The following is a 21,663-nucleotide window of genomic DNA, read 5'->3' on the forward strand; positions in this document are numbered from 1 at the left end:
AAACTTTCCACTAGGTTTTCAAATTACCACTTCCAGATTGTGAATACTGCCTTCACAGTATGATGCTGACAAGACCAGGAAGATTTACTGACATCCTCTTGATTTATTTGGCAGTAAATCCTACTGTGCCAAGCGGGGCTTTTCTGTCCACTAAGGGTGTTTAAGACTGCTTGCTGAGGCTGAAATCTTTTGCCCACTGACAAGCAAGTAAATCCCTTTAAAATAAACTGGATTTTTAAAGCAAGGAGTACAGGAAATTACAATTTGATACAATCTCATTGTCTGTATCTGGACTTTCTGATCACACTGCACTACATTCTTCAATTTTGATTCATTTATTTCTTTTTGAAACCACAAATGCATTTGGAAAATCCCACAAAATGTCTTGAAACAGTCTAATAATTAAGACGGTTTTATATCATAAAACTAGCTGTGCCAGGCCATGTGTTGCTGTGGCGAAGTATGGTGGTATGGGAAATAAAGTATTGAGGAATTGGTGGTAATTAAGGTAAAGGGTAAAGGTTTTCCCCTGACATTAAGTCCAGTCGTGTCTGACTCTGGGGGTTGGTGCTCATCTCCATTTCTAAGCCGAAGAGCCGGCGTTGTCCGTAGACACCTCCAAAGTCATGTGGGATGACTGCATGGAGCGGCGTTACCTTCCCGCTGGAGCAGTATCTATTGATGCACTCATATTTGCATGTTTTCGAACTTCTGGGTTGGCAGAAGCTGGGGCTAACTGTGAGGGCTCACTCTGGTCCCCCAATTCAAACTTGCGGCCTTTCGGTCCAGAAGTTCAGCAGCTCAGCGCTTTATCATGCTGCACCATCAGGGGATATTATTTCCTAAAGATTGTGAATATACAATATTTCTGATTGGGTTTTTTTTGTCTGTTGGAGGCAAGTATGAATGCTGCAATTAGGGGAAATGATTAGGATGTAATGGCCTTGTAGCTTTAAAGCCTGGCTGTTTCCTCCCTGAGTGAATTTTTTGTTGGGAGGTATTAGCTGGCCATGATTATTTCATGTCTGGAATTCCCTTGTTTTCAGAGTGGTGTTCTTTGCGATATTTTATGTGCTTCTACTATCTGTGGCCCTGAGAAAACAGAGGATTTGCCAGACTTTGATGATGGGAATACTTTGTTGGGAGGTATTAGCTGGCCCTGATTGTTTCCTGTGTGGAATTCCCCTGTTTTCAGAGTGTTGTTCTTTATTTAGTGTTCTGATTTTAGAGATTGTATTGTTCTGTCTTATTATACCACATTAATTTTTATATATTCTGATTTTAGTGTTTTTGAATACTTGGAGCCAGATTGTATTCATTTTCACGGTTAACCGCAACACAATAATAATAATAATAATAATAATAATAATAATAATAATAATAGTAATGATAGTAATAATGATGACTTTGGTAATACACAGTGCTTCATTCCCTTCTCAGCTTCCTTTCTGGAAGAATCCTTTCTTGGGAGGTGTTAGCTGGCCCTGATTGTTTCCTTTGCGGAATTTCCAATTCCCCTGCTTTCAGAGTGTTGCTCTTTATTTACTGTCCTGGTTTTAGAGATTATATTGTTCTGCATTCTATCCCAGTAATTATTTCATATTAAAGTAGAATCTCACTTATCCAACATTTGCTTTTACAATGTTCTGGATTATCCAACGCAGTCTGCCTTTTCGTAATCAATATTTTTGTAGTCAGTGTTTTAAATTCATTGTGATATTTTAGTGGTAAATTTGTAAATACAGTGCAGTAGAGTCTCACTTATCCAACATAAACGGGCTGGCAGAATGTTGGATAAGCGAATATGTTGGATTATAAGGAGGCATTAAGGAAAAGCCTATTAAACATCAAATTAGGTTATGATTTTACAAATGAAGCACCAAAACATCATGTTAGACAACAAATTTGTCAGAAAAAGTAGTTCAATACACAGTAATGCTATGCAGTAATTACTGTATTTATGAATTTAGCACCAAAATATCACTATATATTGAAAACATTGACTACAAAAATGCGTTGGATAATCCAGAACGTTGGATAAGTGAGACTCTACTGTAATTACTACATAGCATTACTGCGCATGGAACTACTTTTTCTGTCAAATTTGTTGTATAATATGATGTTTTGGTGCTTCATTTGTATAACGATTACCTAATTTGATGCTTAATCAGCTTTTCCTGAATCCCTTCTTATTATCCAACATATTCACTTATCCTGCTGGCCTGTTTATGTTGGATAAGTGAGACTCTACTGTATATTGATAGTCTTATATTATCTGCTTAGAACTGGATTATATGAGGCCCCTTCTTCACAGCTGTATAAAATGCACACTGAAGTGGATTATATGGTAGTGTGGAGTCAAGATAATCCAGTGCAAAGCAGATAATATAAGATTATAAATGGGTTATATAGCTGTGTGGAAGGGCCTTGAGTCTACACTGCCATATAATCCAGTGCAAATTAGATAATCTCTGGAAGAGACCTAAGTGAGGCCTAAGTCTGCCTGTCCCCTGGGCTGAATTGGTTGCTAGGAGACCAAGTGGGCAGAGATAAGTCCTCTAACTGGCAGCAATTGGATAAAAACAATTATTCCTTTCCCTCTAATTAGGACTTTATTTTTCTTTTCTTTTATTTGTATCAACCTAGAGGCGTGGATGATGGGTTGTGTTGTCAAATTTTAAGGTTGGGGGACCTGTAGTTTTGTTTTTTTGTTGGTTGCTGTGATGCCATCACTCATTTATATATATAGATGGTTGCTGTGGAAGGGTCAGGGTATAAATATTAATAAGTGGAATATGTGTGGCATGTCTTCTCTCTGTTAGTTTGGGTATGTTGGGAAACACTTGCGAACTTTTCACAAACGCCGCTGGAATTACCCAGTATTGCCACAGATCCTGGCTGTTCCAGTGGCACCTGCCTGGCTGGTGTGGGGACCTGTTGCCCTGCACCGTCCCTGCTTCCCCCCTACCTCATCACATGGGGAGAAGCTTCTTTAAGCTGGCTCGACCCATCTTTCCTAATGGAAAGGCGGGGAGCCTCCCATTGTTTGCTGGTGGCAATTTTTTTGGCGGTGATAGATTTTTCGTGCAAGTTCCACAGAGTTTTTACTTTTACTGAGTGTCATGGGAGCCAGCAGACTTTGTAGTAGAGATGTGTGCGGTATTTGTCCCATTCATGTTTCCATTTCATACCGTCTATTCGGATGGTATGAAAAGGAAAGGCCCCAATGAAACAAAAACTAACTCAAAATGAAAGGCAGGTAGGAGCCAGTATTGGCTCCAAGCCTGCCTTTTGGATTGATCAGCTGTAGGCCCTGCGAGGCTTGGGTGTGTAGGCCCAAAGCTTGCACCCATAGGCCCAAAGTTCCCAGAACTATGGGTGCAGGCTTTGGGCCGTGTCTAGCTGGGCCTTGCAGGGCCTACACAGCTGATTGCTGAGTAAGGACCGCTCCTTACTCAGCAATTGGCTGTAGGCCCTGCGAGGCCCGACTAGGCCTGGCCCAAAGCCTGCACCCGTAGGCCCAGGAGATTTGCAGGCTTTGGGCCTATGCACCTGGCCCTGCGAGGTCTGGGCATGTAGGCCGAATGCCTGCACTCATAGACCCAGGCGCCCGGACCTGTTGCCCTCCCCCCTCCCTTTGCCCGGCTCCTTACCGGGCATTTGAGCGATGCTGGCTGGTGCTGTGACCTTGGCCAGTGCCTTCCCCCTTCCAAAAAACGAAAAAAACAAAACAAATACAAAACAAAACAAATGTCCAATTTTGGGAGGTCAGACAAAAATGGATGAGGGCCTTGCCAAAAGCTGGGACATGAAATGGAACAAGGGAAGTCCCAAATGGGGGGGGGGGGGCAAAACCCCCATTACTGCCACCAAATTTTTGACTGTGTGAAGAGGTCCTGGAATACTGTGTTCATTTCTGAGCACTGCAGTTGAAGGGAAATGTTGACAAGCTGGAATGTGTCCAGAGGAGGGTGACTAAAATGATTAAAGGTCTAGTAAACAAGCTGTATGAGGAGTGGCTTAAAGAGTTGTGCATGTTTAGCCTCCAGAAGAGAAGACTGAGATGAGACATGATGGCCATGTATAAATATGTGAGGAGAAGTCATAGGGAGGAGGGAGAAAGCTTGTTTTCTGCTGCCCTGCAGACTAGGACATGGAACAATGGCTTCAAACTACAGGAAAGGAAGGAGATTCCACCTGATCATTAGGAAGAACTTCCTCACTGTGAGAGCTGTTCAGCTGTGGAACTCTCTGCCCTGGAGTGAGGTGGAAGTTCCTTCTTTGGACGCTTTTAAGCAGAGGCTGGATTGCCATCTGTCAGGGGTGTATTGAATACAATTTTCCTGCTTCTTGGCAGTGGGTTGGACTGGATGGCCCACGAGGTCTCTTCTAACTGTGATCCTATGATTCTATTCTGTGATTAGATTGATGCCTCCAGCATAATATCAGAAGGGTCTAAGTATTATTTTCTCCAGAAATGTAGTGGCAATATAGCAATTGTCTCCAATGTCTGTGAAGCACTGCTCAACTCTAGCTTGAGCTACATATCAGTGCTTTCATAGGTGACTGCTGTTCAAATTGAGAAAATGTTTCTTATAGCATGTTCAGAAGATTATCAGGTCAGTGACCTGTAGAAAGTAATTTGGACTCTACCATGGAGTGATTTGTCGGTGTATAGGTATTCCTGCATTCAGTGTGCATTGGCTGGAGCCGCTGTTCAGAAGATTTCACTGTACTTTCTGTTCCTGTGATAATTGGATTTTGAAAATGTTGGTTTGCTGTGGAAGCAAGGTTTTATTTATTTATTTATTTATTTCATGTCAAAAGCATTGCATAATAAATAAGTTTAAAAAGTGATAAAATAAAGGAATCACGAGCAGCTAAATAGTTTTAGACCAAAAGCAGGCAACAAAGGCCACATTGTCCATAGCTTTAAACAACTCTTCCTCCGTACATGAGGCTGGACATTGTGGGCAAGCATACAGATGCGGAGTTGTTTGTTCTGCTCCACAGTCACACAAGATGGAGGATTCCTCCAGGTAGTGCCATCTTGCCAGGTTGTCTTTTGATCTGCCCACTCCACTTCTGAGTCTGTTCAATTCTTGGTTTGCCCCTGGAGGCAGACCCTCATGGGGGGCCATCCAGTTGGAATTGCCTGGTTTAGCTGCCCAGAGGAATACTCTTGCTGTTGCTGGAGGAACATTAAAAGGAGTGATGGTTCTCATGAAGCTTTTCCTTGATTTTCCATGCAATAACATCCTGAGGAAACTTACTGGCAGTGTATGGAGCACCAGGGCCGGTTCATCAATGAAGTCGTTGGGGGGCGCTCTCTAGGCAGCGGCGGTGGAAGTGACCATTGGGTCGCTCGTTGTGTAATGAGGAAGTCCTCGCTCTTCTTGCAAGATTACTGCGAGATCTCATGAAATATTGAGAGATTTCTGCAAGATCTTGCGAGAAAGCAAGGCCTTCCTGGAGGCCTTCGTAGTTCTGCAGATGGAGAGCGCGCCGCCGCTGCTGCCAGTAAGTTGGGGGGGGGGGTGCAGCCCTAGGTTTGCTTACATAGTGAAAAAACCTAGGGCCGCTCCTGTGGGGCACAGACCCAAAAATAATAAGAACATCAGCCCTGGCCTTGTCTTACTCAACTGCTGAGTACACTGTCCTGTCTGGCACAAGTCTGTCCATGTGAAGCAGGGGAAAATAGCACTGAACGAAATATACAGAATAATCACAGGATGCATTAAACCTACACCTGTTGATGAACTCTACATGTTAGCTGGCATTTCCCCCCTCCCCCCAGTGTGCGACAGGAAGTTGCTGCTAACAGTGAAAGAAATTAGGTCAAACATTGTGAAAGCTATCCACTGCATGACTATCAGCCTCCACCCAGTAGACAAGGATTGGTAAGAAAGCTACAGTGAAAACACCTTTCCCCCATAATGTTGTAGCCCAGCCTTCACCTGAGCTATCAGGTGAGCCTTGTGAGCCTTGGGTTGGGCCTGTTCAGCCTGTGATTATACCTGCACCTGACTTGCCAGTGGACTCTGGGTTGGAGCCAATGGGTCATGCACCCAGATGGGTCTGCTGATTCTGGACAGCCAGAGTTAGAAGAGGTTGCTGAGGATTCTGGGAACAGGCACACAATGGTTTCAAGCAGGCAGCTTGAACCATATTCCTTGGGAGAGTCAAGGTCAAACTTTCTTCTGCCAGATGGGCATGTTAGTGGTGATAAGGCTAACGAGGTTGACAGAAAGAAAGCTATATATCAACAGAGGCAAGAAAGGGAGTTTCTGTCACGCCCAAGGCAACGGAGCACCAAGAACCGAACACGGAGGCCAATAACTATCTAATATCTTTATTAAGGAAATATATAAGAATAATAAAAACAAGTAGAAAATATAGTCCAGAAGCAGACCTATCAAATGAGGTCAAATATAGTCCAGAAATATTTTGTCCAATAAATGATATTAGAGTTCAAAGTAGAATCCAGCAAACCGAAACACACACTATTGCCAAGCAATAGTGTGGGGAAATGTCCAGAGTCTTTCAAGGTCCAAGGTAAATTCACAACAAGGCTGAAACAAAACTTGATTCTATGAACAAGGTCCGTGGCTAGGAACAAGGCAAGGCAATACTTGAATACTTGAATACTTGGCTAGGCAAAGCAAGGAGACTGGGGTTGCGGACTTTGCGAAGTCTACACAAGGCTGGAAACACTAAATCACTCCTGAAGCTGCTCTGATGACTCCGCACGGAACCTACCGTGCCAGGCACCTATATCTGGGCCCCGTTTCCCTGCCAAGCAGGTGTCCAGCGTTCTCTTTCCCTAGAGAACAGGAAACGAAACCCAGCTTTCTCCAGATGTGAGACTTCCTAGATTTTCCCAGGGGAAACATGGCTAATCAGTGTCTTGTTTAGCTGCAATTCTCAAACTCCTGCGAACCTGTTCTTTCACTCCCCTGTCTGCAGTATAGGACTGTCTCCTAGCAAAAGGGGGTGAGAGCTGCTCAAGGTCTGTTTTAATGGGTTCTTGGGCAAAAACATCAACATCAGGCATCTGGAAAGATTCCGGCTCTTGCTGAGCCGGCGAAAACCCCATGCTTTTGTCTTCATTAGCCACGATGGCACTGGGAGCAGGACTACAAGGCCCATGAGGCATCACAGTTTCTGAGGCGCAGCAAAAGGCTATTACTTAGAAAAGGTTTTAAATAAACTTCCCACGGAAAGAGGCCTTGATTTCAGCTTTAAGAAGAGCTATCACTGAGAAGATTTTCAGAGGTGGTAACTTTGCTCAACGAGCATGGTTCCTGTTCATGGACTCAAATAATCCTGTTTCCATGTTCCTGTGGATTTTCATGCCAAGTTCATGTAGTCTTGAACCTTGAGTTTTGTTCCAGTCTTTGTTATTGCTCTTGGGAAATTGTGGATTATCTAGTCATTGTTCCTGGAAGTTTTGCAGTCTGGATTCCTTGTTTCAGTCAAAGATCCTGTTATCTGTTCCAGTTTTGTTCCTGTTCCTTGGACTACTTTTGATACTTGGTTGAAGTTTATTCTTGAGTTTGATTTTCTTGGACTCTTGCTTCAAGACTTTCAAGTATCTTGTATCTGGTGGACTACAACTTTGTTTCATTGAACTTGAACTTTGATTTGCTATTGCTTACATATATTCTTCAATAAACAACTTGCTTTGCTCATAGTCTAGGGCTCCAGTGTGGTTTTGAGGTGTCTCTGCAGCCTAGGGGTGCAACACATGATAACTCTTCTAGGAGTGACTATCCCTTCCTAGGGGTAGATTTGTATTTCTTTCTGTTGTCTCATTCCATGAGTCATTTGTAAGTCGGATCTTTGGAACTCAGGGACTGCCTGTACTTCCGAGACCACCTCCTTGTTGCAAACTGTCTTTTTGCTTCCTTGTTGTAGTTCAGCCTGTGATAGTGTTTGATGTCAATGGGGATGCTGAGGTTTCTGGGCTTGTGTCTGATGACAATGGGGATGGTGGTTTTCTTGACAGGCCTGGCTTCGAACCTGAAGTTTCTTTCGAACAGAGTGAGGATTTTCGAGGCCATATTCCTGAGAGAGGCCTTCAGCAGGCTTTCTCTGAGAATCGGTCTTCTGAGGATGATTTGTCAGGTGCATAATTTAATGAGCTTGAAGATAGATGACAAGACTTTTGTAAACAAAGGAAGAGTTCACAGGTCCATCGAAGGTCAGCCCGCTCTGGGGAAAAAGGGAAAGTAAATCTTTATCTGGTGGGAAAGTGAAATGGAATGTGTTCTTTTCATTGCATGAGACAGGAAAGGCTTTATAAGAGACAAGTGAAAGCTTTTTACCTCCGTGTGGTCAACATTGATTTCCATGTCAGTCTTGTTTCCAAGTGGTTTTCTAGTTTCATAGTTCCAGTCTTGCCAAATTCATGTTCTATGAATCCAAGTGGATTTCTAGTTTCATGGTTCTAGTATTGCCAAGTTCCTGTTCTGAGTATTGGGATTTTATGCTGCCTTGTTCTTTTGGATTTTGCAACCTTGTTCCTTGTGTTTATCTTTGTACCTTGAAATTCATGGCCTAACGGTCACCTATTGAAGATACCTTTATGGACTATACTGTTTGCATCATTTTTATTGCTTGGCTTTAATATATTCTTCAATAAACTGCTTGCTATTAATATTCAACTGGTGTAGTGTTCAAGGTCAGAGGGGTTCCAGCTCTGGGATACAACATTCCTGGCCTGGCCCAGACTTGTCCCTTTGCTGTGTGAGATTAGAACAGAGTGATTTTGGATACTGGTTATAACGCTGTGAAGTAAGCAATCAGCTTTGACCTGCTTTTACTGTTGTTTTGGTCAGAACAAGTATGAACATTCTCTTACTGCAGAATACATTTTGTGATTCTGATTCTTGGTTTTGCTTTTGTGATTTTTTTCTGTAGGTATTTTAGTTTTATTGCAGTTACCGGTTTTAAATTGGAATTTTACTATAAGTTTACATATAACTGCTTTAGGGTGCATCTGCACCATGGACTTAACATAGTTTAACACCACTTTAACTGCCCTGGCTCAATGCTATGGAATCATGGGAGCTGTGAATTTTTAAATTCTGCAGCTTTCTCTGCCAAAGAGTGCCGGTGCCTCATTAAACTAAAATCCCAGGATTCTACAGCTTTGATCTGTGGTAGTTGAAGTGGTGAAATAGTTGTAATCAGTTGTAATAAATAAATGCCTGGGTAGAGTTACAGTAGAAGGACATGAAATAAAAATCTCACCAAAGAGCACCAGCTAAGTATCTCAGTAAGCTTCATAGACTCTTAATGGCTAAAGATTGCATACAAACCTGAGGACTGCCTTAGGAATCCTGGGTATGTTAGACAGGTGGTAGAAGTAAGTGAGACTTCAACCTGCCTCCTTTGAACTCTCTGGCTGCCATGCTGACAGAGATGGTCTTGTGGAGTTTCTTTTGTTTTTGTATGGGACTGTTTAAATTTTTGAATTATTATTACCATTCGTATTATTATTATCTTTATGCCCTGCCTTTCTCCCCATGAGGACTCAAGGCGGCTAGCAGTACACACTAAACCAATATTAAAAGTGCAATACAAAAGTTTAAAAACAATTAAATAGTAGCAGTGTGGTAAAAACAGAATTAAAGTACAATAAATATGCTAAAATTGCCCTTAAAACTCATAAAAGAAACAGGAATATCCCTGTGTAAAGAATAATTGTATGACATCAGTGCTTTAAAGAATAATTCTATGCACATCAGCAGGCTTACTGTCTGCTACCTCCATGGTGCTAGAAACCAAAAGGCCATTATGCTGACAGCACACCCTGAGACCTCCAGGGAAAGAGTTGCTATCTATCTTCATGAGCAGTAATACTTGCTGCCAAAAGGCCACTAAACACACTCAGACCTGAAAATGTATAGCAGTCATAGCAGGGAATGCAGAATACCTAGATCAGATCAAAAGAAAGTTGGGACTAACACTAGCTGCCCTCAATGGACTGACTGTGAACTTTCTGGTTGTTGTCACTGCCTGTCCACCTACCTGTGCCAAGTGTGGGTCTTTGCCTGTTTAGCTGCAGACACCTTCTGGGCCGTGGATTGGATGGACCCCAGAAGTTCAGGGCAAGTGACTGGGGAGAAGAAACCCAGATGACAAGGAGATGGGATTACTCAGAAGGGGGTCCTTCTGTAAGCATCTTGAGAACATAGGGTGAGTCAGACTATTGGTTTATCTTAACCTGTCTTATCAACTCTGACTTGGCAGTAGCTCCTTCCCTGGAGATACCAAGTATTCCATGGTGGTCTCCTGTCTAAGTATTAGTTGGGGCTGATTCTGCTAGCTTCTGAAATCAGATAAATCTTCATGATGGCATGGTGATTCAAGCACCCCCCCCCCCCAAAAAAAAAAGAAAGAAAGAAAGAAAGAAAGAAAGAAAGAAAGAAAGAAAGAAAGAAAGAAAGAAAGAAAGAAAGATCACCCTGTAATCAACATTGTGGGAGGATAATAGGAAAGGGAAAGGTAGTTGGTTGTTCCTTATTATTTTTCTCCTACCCATGTTTATTATTGCATGTCCCTGTGTTCATTTAAAAGAGCTATTTGTGTTACATGGTAGATTAATTTTCCTCAATTAAGAATATGCAAGATTAGATTCCATGCTGAATAATCAGGTAGCAGCTGCACATTCTGACACATTTTTTCAAAGTTCAAAGCTGTCTTGAATCCTCCTTTTTAAGAAAAAAATGGGGCTTAAATAAAGTTTCACACACACATACATTGTTCAAATGGAGAAATCCCTGAACTCCATCTTCAGAGTGCTGAATGTATATTTTATGAAAAAAAGGTTCAATGCTGGCACAAGAAGGTTGGAAACTGCTATACTTCATCTCTATGTGTGCAAATTTAATTAAACATTGTGATATTATTGCACTGATGTGATACAATTATTCTTTACACAGGATGTTCCTGTTTCGTTTATAGGTTATAAACATGTTGTTCTGTTAATTTTACTCTTATAATTCACTTGTAGCAAATTGTACACAATTAAAATGGATCAGAGAGAGTTAGGGAGGTTTCTAATTCATCAAATATTTGGGTAGAACCAAGGAAGTAACATTACTCACTATGTGAAGTAATAAATAGTTGTGTAAACCTTATATTTATTTTATTTTAAAGATTTATATACAGAAATTCACCAGTGATTCCATGATAGTCTTCATGGCAAATAGGCAAATACAATTCAAGAAATACAAGCACCGACTATAACAAAATCACACCAAGAATAAAACAATGAAATGTTTAAGGTTAAATCCAGTTCCTCCTAACTAGAATAGATCTATTGAATCAATGTGTGCTTGGTAAATTCCATAGATTTGTTGCACCTAGAGATTAATTTAAAGGTTTAATGGAGAGCACAATTTTTGTTTATTGCTAAAACAGGAGCAATCTTTACATCGGGCAATGTTCTTTGGGGAGAAAACTGCAAAAATTGGTCACCCATGTAAACACATGCAGTCTAGCTCAATGCAGTTAATCTGTATACTGAAACAGGATTATATGGCAGTGTAGATCCAGCCTGAAAAGAGTCTATCTATATTTCTGGACACAAACCTCTTTGCCTCAGATGTTAGGTGCAACTGTTGGAGTGTCTCCATAAATGATCTCACTACATAGACAGGATAGTTGGACAGCAAGTGTTCCCCCATCCAAACTATGCAGAGCTGTCAGATTGAGCCCTAGCATTTTGATCTTGATTGGAAAAAGATTAGTGGCTGGTCATTATGTTATGTGCCATGCAGCTGACCTACATTTACCTTACTTACAAGTAGTGATTGAGGGGTTCATACTGGGTCGAGGAGGAAGTTTAAACTTCTGCTCACCATGCATAGTAGTTCAGATCTTGATGAGAACCCTGTAGACTTAACTGTGAGCAAAGAAAAAACAAGAGGACAACTCTTTGCAACATGTTTAATATAGTATGTATATCGCTGGACCCTGGATATCCAGCATATAGTATGGATATCCAACTTTATGATTAGGACAGTCTTATGATCTCTCCCCCACCCCCCACCAAATTAAGGTAACAATCCTAAACGTACTTGGCAAATGTCTTATACCCCATTGGATAAAATTAAGACTTAATCCCATATGAATATGTATAGAATTATGCTACTTGTAGGATTCAAATAATGTAGGTAAACCCTTTAAAGATACATACTTATATAATGCCCTAAATTTTCAATGAATTTCCCCTCCCTAGAGTGATTCAAGTACTGACACTCCATTTTCTTTGTTTCCTTTGCATATCAAGCCAATATAACACCATCTTCATATAAGCAGGGAAATATCACTAAATATAAGAAAGCTCTAAAGCTTGCCAGAAGTAGAAAAGACCATTGTAAAAAGAGAGCCTAAGCAGGAAAGCAAAATAGTCCAATAGAGTCTGAATACTTGGGAAAACAAATGTAAACCCAAAAGGAAAAAGGAATGTAATACACTGTTGTGGAGGGAAAAATTAAATGGCCAAAAGGAGCATTCCTTTAAAAATTCAATTCCTTTTTTTATTCAATAGCATCCACACAAAGAGTCATAGGAAAGCAGAAAGGGAATTAAAATCCTAACAGCTGGTAAACTGGCTAGGATTTCTGGGAGTTGTAGACTGAAACAACTGGGGACCCACAGGTTGAGAACCACTGCTTTAGAAGGTGCAGTATGTCCAGTTGGATTACAAAAGGCCCTTGCCTCAAATCCTGAAGAGGTACTTCTGATCAGTGTAGACCAGGAGTGCGGAGAATGCAGATCATGAGCTTTTTGTCACCCTGCAGTTCCTTTATCTTCTTTTTAAAAATATAAAAATATAGTTGATCCCCCATTCATGGGTTTCTCTTTTGAGTACAGTATTTGATTATTCAAAGAAGTTTCCTTGTCCCCCTGCTTCTGCTGCCCCTCTGCTTGTCCTTCCATGTCTGACCAACACTACCAACTCCCCACTCCATTTACCACCTACTCATCATAAAGATTCAATCAGATTTTAACTCCCTTTCCGAACAACCCACCTCCTCGCCTCTCTCATTCTGCTGCTCCACCACCTGTCCTTCCATGCCCTGCCAACAGGGATTTAAAACCTGGACGAGTCTTTACCATAGGAAGGTGATAGGCTTGTGCTCTTGGCAGGACACGGAAAGACAGGTAAATGGACAGAGTAGCAGAAGGAGTGAGGCCTGGAAGAAGATTTGAGAAAAAGGGTTTTAAAATCTTACTGAACCTCATTAAATTAAATTAAATTAAATTAAATTAAAGACTCATTAAATTAATGGAATGTGTCTATGTGTTAATTCTCCATTCAGTAATTGAGTAAATGGTTCTAATCTAGTTTGGACTAACCAACAGGATGCCATCCTAAGTGTGAATATGGTGTGCATACATGCTGACAGGTCACCTGTTGATTTATGGCAACACCTTTGATTTCATTGATTTTTTATAGACAAGAAATATTTAGAGATGGGTTTTCAGTTCCTTCCTCTGAAATACAGCCTCTGGCAGCTGTTGTTCATTGGCAATTTCTCATCCAATCCTATCCTTCTCATATTGACCAGGAGGGACTATTTTCATCTTGTAATATCAGACAGGATCTGATGCCTTTAGACAATGTAAGACATATTAATCCTAGACATAGGCATAAGATATGATATACAAGTTGCTCAGTTTGTGTTATGTTAAATTGTTGTACCTTTTCCATTTCCATCTTTTTCAGAACATGAGGGTACGGACAGTGAAAGGACAAGATTATTTCTCTAAATCGGGGGCAAAATTCCATGGGAAAATGGAACAGAGGTTTCTTCTTGTTGATTGTAAGAAAGTTATGTATGGTACCTATAGGTAAGAACCAACATACATGGGGTAATCTATATAGATATCTACACGAAACATTGAACATGATTTTATAACTCATGCTATACCAATTGCTTTATTCTGGATTTCCATGTTATTTATCCTATGAATTTCAGTAGCTATGCTCTCTTTAGGGAGTTTCCTCCATGTGTTCATGAGTATTGTACTACTACTACTACTACTACTACTACTACTAATGTATTATTACCTGCCTCTCCTTTCAGATCGGAGTGGGACACAACATAGTTAAATACAACTATAAAATCACACATTAAAACATAGGAAGCAGGGTAATCGCTCAGAATGACTAATCTGGGATACAGCATGGCCTTCCATATAGTGCTATATCTGGTTTCCTTCAGTACATGCACCTCGTTCTTTGCAGTTTGGAACTCTTTGGACGAAGAATAATAAAACTAAACATTAAAAATAAATATTTATTGAATTTTTTTTTTAAAAAAAACCTTTCTAATGAGAGCAATGGTTCCCAAAATTTAACTATAGCTTCCAGAATCCTAGCTTCTTGGTTCACGAGGCCAACAGAATCTAGTGAACTCAAGTTTGGGAAGCACTGATTTAAAACCTTTATTGCTCCAACATTGAAAGACTTCTATTTATTTGTATTTTCAATTTATATCCCACTGCCCTGCTTCCTCAAGTAGGCTACCAGAATAGTATATACATTAATGAAAACAGAATAGTCCCTCCCTTCTGTTTTAAAATGTAAAACGATATGGTGTTGAAAGAAAGAATGATGGAGCAATTCTTAATGTGATATGGAGGCCAGTTGTGATAGAATAGGCATCTAGGAATGTCACGTCATTAAGTTTGCAGGCTTACTAAATACATTCTTAGAGATGGCTGTAATACTGTTGGGAGATGTTGGCTGTATGGTTACTCACATAGCATTGAGTTTTCTGGAGTCTGCTTTGAACTTTCTAAGGTCTGGTTATTTTCATCACTGTAGATAAAGGTTGAGGGGACCCAATTTATACAGTTCCATTAGTTATGGCAACCTTTGTGACGGGAGTACAGCAGCAATAAATGGAAATTATATTTTCTTATTCAATTTATATTCTGCCTTTTTCCCATTGAGGGACCTAAAATAGCAAAAAATTGGTAAAAAATTGGCTAAAACAATTCTTTATGAAGCCAGGGCACTGTGGCAAAACTGGCACTTCACCTCACTCCCTGCTGCTTTCTTTCCTCACTGGATAGTTAGAATTGATAGTCTCTTGGTGAGGCAGCCAGTGGGGGAGTAGGCAATTTTAACTATAGTTGATTACTATCTTCAAGGTCTTCTCATGATTTACTTAAAAACTACATTCCGATTGCCTCTGCTTACTGTAAGAATGATGGTTACAAGGTTGTTTTTTAATAGTATATGATATACATTTGTAAAACCCTCTGGATTTCTGCTTCTTAATTTTCTTCTTCTTTTGTTGCATTCAGATGAAACAGTTGAAGGTAAGGTGATCTGTGTTCCAGCTTTCACACACACAGTGTCCCTTGGCATAATTTATGAATCAGAGCTTGGATGCAAAAACATTATAATTTGAAGGTGCAGTTCTGGTTGAAATTGATAAGATTATTTTAAGGATTGCTGCCAAAGTAGTGAATCTACAATTTTTTGATTTCACAAGTTGTTATTGGAGGCATTAATATTTGGCTATTCCATTCTTGCAAGTGAGGAAGAATAACTTCCACAAATTTCTCCCTGCTGCAGAAAAAAAAACCCCAAATATTTATGTGCTGCTTCAGAAAGTTATTCTACACAGATATGCCTTTTGTCTTTGTTTGGTTTTTGTTTTCACTAAGAGAGGTAAAGAAATCCTGTAGTACCTTTGGGAGTAATTGAGAAAAAGAAATTTCTAGCATAGTATTTCATAGACTCATCAGATGCAATGGCCCTCTAGGTTTAATAGCAACCTAATGCAAAATATGTAAACCTTGAAAAAGACTTTTTTTGAGGGTGGAGGAGAAGTGGAAAGTTATCACTTTTGAAACTTTTGCAGTGCTGTGTTATGTTCCCTCTAATAAAGAGAAGCACGTACACAGGAGATGTTTGCATTTGCATACACAATTCCAACTGGTGAAAAATGTCCCCATATTAGATAACACTACAGGTAGCCAAGACACATGAATGTGTTAATAGAAACAAGTGTGGTGTTGAATGTACAGATGTACTTAGTAAAATTATTGTAATCTACTTTAAAAAATGAGATATAAATGGCCTTATTTTCTTATGTTTATAAAGAAAAATGGATCCTCTCCCTTTAGGGCCATATTATCATATGTAAAATATTGTTAGTTTTTAAAAATAACTCAAAAAATAATAAATGAAAATGTTTACTTGTTCCTGAGTTGGATTGCTAATGATCTTTTCTCCATCTTTCAGCTTTATGTGGTCATTTGAAAAAGCCAACCTCAGCATGGTCCAGATTATCATGGGACAACTTGTTGAATCTTTTGATGAAGAATTTAGGACATTATATGCTCGTTCTTCTGTTCCCCGTTCATTTGCTCCAGAATTAGTTAGGATTAATAGTCGCCGAATGCTATGGGAAAATGATGCATACCAACATTCACATTCTTCCTTAGCTTCACTTTCTAGTCAGCGTAACCTTTTGGGGAAACAAGACAGGATTCATAACATAGATTCCAACTTTCTGAAAACCCGAGGCAGATATGGATTAAATGACAGTGACAAATTCGGGACTAGAAACCAACTATTTCAAAAAACACAGTTTGCACCAGGTTTTCATATGCAAAATAGAATCCAGCAGTATCAACCCAATGAAGTAAGTGAACATTGGAAAAGACACAGTTATGCAGGAGAGAAACCAGAAAGGACTCCATATTTACTGCTCAACAGAGCAATTAATCGGGCAAATAACCCGCCAAATACTTGGAAAGTACCATCTGACAGTCTCAGCGTGAAATCATCATTGCATGGAAGCTATACTGGTCACAATGGGCATCAAAAGGGTTTAGCTGATCGTCTTTCACAGCCAAAGCTCAACATTGCAGATAGGAACTCAGTTGTACGGAGATCTTTCAATGGAACAGACAATCACATTCGCTTTCTCCAGCAGAAAATGCCAACTCTTGAGCGCACCACAAAATCTTTTCTACGTAATTGGCGTATTGAATCATACTTAAATGATCAATCAGATTTTCCAGAAGATGCAAATGGTTCAGGGGCAGGTGAGAGAGGTGAAGGCTACGATGCAGCAGAAAATATCAAAGCCCTTGCTCTTTATACCCATTCTCGCCTACGCTCCTCATTTGTTTTTAAGCCAACTCTGCCTGAACAGAAAGAAGTAAACAGCTGTGCAGGTTCTTCAAACTCAACTATCATTGGTTCAGAGGGTAGTATAACACCAAAAGCAACACCAAATCATATTCCCAAACTAGAAGATGTGGCTAATGACACAAAAGTGGAACCAAGTACTAATGTTCCATTGGAACCCGATGTAATAAAAAGCCAGAATCTGCATATTTCAGAAGATGGTAAAACAAATATGATTCCGTCTATTAATAGGGAGACATCTCCCTTCCTCTGTTCTACTCAGAGTATGAGTAGACGAGTTGAATTTCTGAAGAATCAACAGAATGAAAACATACTAAAAAGAAGAAGCTTTCCCATATTTGACAATTCAAAATCTGCTTTGGATAATGGAGATACAAAAGAGGTGTCCAGCTATGTCTATAGCACACTAAACAGAAATAGACTAAAGCAACCAGCAGCTATAAAGCCATCCCCAGAAGACAACGTAACAAATGCTAAAAGTTTACACAGTGTAACCAATCATCTTCCAGAGGTCAATATGGATCCCAATGATGAACCAAAAAGCCCCACCACACCCAAGACCATTTCTGTGGCGGAACTATCTGAATCTAGCAAAGAAGATCCCAGTAAAGATGCCTCAGCAAAAAAAGAGAGCAAACATTCCCCAAGTTTCCTGAAAAAAGGATCACAGAAATTAAGATCACTGCTGAATATTTCACCAGACAAGAAAGAAGGTTTGTCAAAAAACAAAGCTCCTGCTTTCTACAGGATGTGTAGCAGTTCGGACACTCTGATATCAGAAGGTGAAGAAATTCAAAAGCCCAAATTGTCTGAAATAAAGATTGATTGTTCTCCAATAAGAAAAAGAACTTCCTCCTCAAATTCACAGGTGAGCCTGCATAGAAGTAAAGAGGATATTGGTGTGAGCCCAAAGTCCCTTAAGCCCCCAAAATCCCCAAAATCCCCCAAGCCTCCCAAATCCCCCAAGCCTCCCAAGTCACCAAAATCTCCAAAATCTCTAAAACCTCCCTCTGATGAGACTATTAAAAGAAGTCCAACTCTGAAACCCTTGGAAAATAGGTTGTTAGAAGTGCCTCCAGGTGACCCATCCGCACCCAGATTTAACACGGAACAGATTCAGTACCAAGATGTCAGGGAGAGGCATGCAAACGCAGGCCATGAGCGGGTACCCCCTTCTTCTGCTGTTGCAGTTTCTTCACAAAGAGTCAACGCAGTGTCCCGTCATTCTTCTGCCACAAAGCCTACCACCGAGCTCATCAGGCCTCGTCTGGGTGAAAGGCGGATTTACAGTCGCTTTGAGCAATTCTGCAACATAGAAAGCCCTTCTCAGCCAGCAATAACTCAGCCAGTGAACAGCACCCAAAAAAACACTGCTCAGATTTCAGAGACAAGTAGCAAGGCTGCAAGAAATAATTATGCAAGGAATAATCCAGTAGTTAATTACAACCCTGGCGTATACCACCCGTTGCATCCAAATGAAAACAAGTTTCGAGGAATTATGCAAAGATTTGGCAATTTTATATACAAAAACAAATGAAAATTATAGCATGAGCACGTATCAGTGCTGTGGACACTTGATAAGTATAGACTAATGAGCAGCTTTTGTAAAGCTTAGCTAAATTACTGCAGGGTTTAGATTACTGCTATACCTGTATATAATATTACTTGCTCCAAAACTCTGTTTCAGCGTAAGTTTTGGAATTGGACATGTTTATGTGTATTTATGGTATCTGAGATATAGTCAGAATCACCTCCAGGCTGAATATTTTATGAATTCCAGTAAGATGGCTGGACAAGCAAAAGGAAGCATTTAAAACTTCAGCTACTTTTAATGTTTTGTGACATTTGCATATTATTTTTTTCCTGCACAATAAAATGTTTTTTGTTACTTATTTTATACTTACATTCTAAATGTCTTGCTGTTAAAGTTGTGCTTCACATTGTTTGAACACTGGTATTGTACGTGATGTAAATCAATCCTTATGTTTCCTAGCCCCAGGATTATCTATGTGGTTGCCATTTTCAGCCACAGTCACTTGTACATTATAACATCCAGTGTTAATATATGCTTAATCACTAAAGGAATGTACTGTATATACTCATGTACACGTCTAGAAATTTCAGTAAACGAATTGACTCAAAAAACCTGTCCATAGATCAATGTAAGTACTGTACCTTAACTTTCAGCAAAAAAGGAGCCAGCCCCTTCTCAGAGTAGAGTATCAAATAGCAAGAGCTTAGTCCAGTGGTTCTTAACCTGGGGTCCCCAGATATTTTTGGCCTACAACTCCCAGAAATCCCAGCCAGTTTAGGATTTCTGGAAGTTGAAAACCAAAAACATCTGGGGACCCAAATTAGAACCACTGACTTAGTCTGTCCTTTGAGAACCGAAAAGAACCATCAGCTGCCTCTACTTTCTCCACTGCAATGCGGCTTCTAGTCTTTTAAAATCCCTGGATATGAAAATAATGATGATGACCTCGAGTGATTAGCCCCCCATGGTGGCTTTGGCCCCCTTTCTCCTTTCTTCAGAATGACTCTCAACTTATAAATGGGTTGCATCCCAATCCATGATTTTGGCCCAAAATCGGCCTTTATGGAACACATGAAGTTGATTTATGAAGTTGAGCAACAGCCATTGATTGGGGAGTGCATTGTGATTCAGTTTCATTGTAAGGGTATTTCCACCTTTGATTTTTTTAAAAATGCTTTTGTCCAAAACATTCCCACATCTCATAGGTGGTAATTTTGCAATCTTCCACCCCACCTTCTTTTAGGCCAAGAAGAGGCCTTTATTTATTTTAGAAGTAAAATGGAACTCAACTTTCAGTCTCCTTCCCTATTAGCTAAAAGCCTCCCATGGCACTCAGTATGGAAAATGGGAATTAGCAAAACTGCTTCTTTAGGAAATGCGGGAATGTGTGTGTGTATGTGAGTGCATGTAGGGAGGTGTTCCAAGCCAATACAGTAGAGACTTGCTTATCCAACATAAACGGGCCAGCAGAATGTTGGATAAGTGAAAATGTTGGATAATAAGGGGGGATTAAGGAAAAGCCTATTAAACATCAAATTATGTTATGATTTTACAAATTAAGCACCAAAACATGTTTTACAACAAATTGACAGAAAAAGCAATTCAATACACTGTAACGTTATGTAGTAATTACTTTGTTTATGAATTGAGCACCAAACATTGCAATGTATTGAAAACATTGACTACAAAAACATTGACTGCGTTGGATAATACAGAACGTTGGATAAGTGAAGATTGAATAAGCGAGACTCTACTGTACTTTGAAAAATGAACTACATCAGCACCTGTATCCATTTCCGTGCTGATAGGTATGATCCCATGAAGTGAAAGAATGTTTTATTGCTTTGGTTCAAATGTCACAATCTTGATTCTACAAACAGTTGTTGTGAAGGTTTGAGTATTGTTATGGGTTTGTCACTGCTACTGTCTCTCCACATTGGTGTGCCTTCCTTCCTACCTTCTTTACCTACAGTTTACAAGGATGTATAAAGGAACATTCATAGGTCAACGTGGGTACATTCTGTTTCCATTTGTACGTAGATTGCTCTATGCAGAGGTAGAGCTTGTTGCAGAATCTATAGATGCTCCTTCTGAAATTTCTGTGTTTATATTGCTGTTTTCATATTCAAGCATATTGGTTAACAAGCAGTAAAAATAAGGAATTGTACAATCGTGTATCAATTATTTTTTTTATTAAGAAGTTTATTCATAAAAGTACTGCTATTTTACACAGAAATAAATCCTAGCATAATCTCAGGGGGTTTGGATAGGGTTCTATTTCCTGGAAAAATAATTGGTTCTATCTAAATTGTTATACATAATTTGGTTGTATCAGGTTTTTTAAAAAAATTATCTACCCACCAAAACACTGTTATAAAATAAAATTAAAATGCTAATGCAAGTCAAAATTATTTTCTGACAAGTTTTTAGTTAATAATAAGGGGGAAATAGAGGAGTAGAAAGCAAATGAAACAGATTAGTGGACAATACATTTTAAGTCTCAAACAAAACACAAATCATATATGCCTAGGACTGGGGGCTTGTCTGCTGCTACATATTTCTGTGCTGGAGTGCACAGAATGAAATAGGCCTTATCCCACCATTATCCACACTCAAAGCTATAGTCAGACAAAGGTTGTGTTGGCGTTACTAACAGCAGTCCTCCTCTACACTCTCCTCTTGTGCTTTTTGACTATCTTCTCTTTCCTTACTTCTCCTTCAGAATTTACACACATATTATTCTCTTCAAAATTTCCTGCAGGAACAATTTCATGTTAGGGATCACACCTTATAGTGAACTCATGTTCAACAATTCACATATATATGCATTTCTTTCAACCAGGTATGCCTGTAACTTCTCTGTACTCACATTTAAGAGGATTCTTGTACCTCAGAACAAATTAGGATAAACACAATTGCCGAAGTGTTCACAACT

At 39.8% G+C, this 21,663-nt stretch overlaps 1 protein-coding gene across 1 annotated transcript in view; it reads left to right on the plus strand.

Annotated features, from left to right (window-relative positions):
* The window catches only part of fam83b (family with sequence similarity 83 member B), a 67,164-nt gene extending 48,078 nt beyond the window's left edge, over positions 1-19,086 (plus strand). Inside the window, exons 4-5 of the mRNA XM_062983066.1 lie at positions 13,745-13,869; positions 16,280-19,086. Coding sequence (XP_062839136.1) covers positions 13,745-13,869; positions 16,280-18,731 — 2,577 coding nt within the window. The 3' untranslated portion in view covers positions 18,732-19,086. The remainder of the gene's footprint in view (positions 1-13,744; positions 13,870-16,279) is intronic.
* The last annotated feature ends 2,577 nt before the right edge of the window (positions 19,087-21,663 follow it).

This window comes from Anolis carolinensis, chromosome 1 (assembly GCF_035594765.1).
Source record: "Anolis carolinensis isolate JA03-04 chromosome 1, rAnoCar3.1.pri, whole genome shotgun sequence".
NCBI lineage: Eukaryota > Metazoa > Chordata > Lepidosauria > Squamata > Dactyloidae > Anolis > Anolis carolinensis.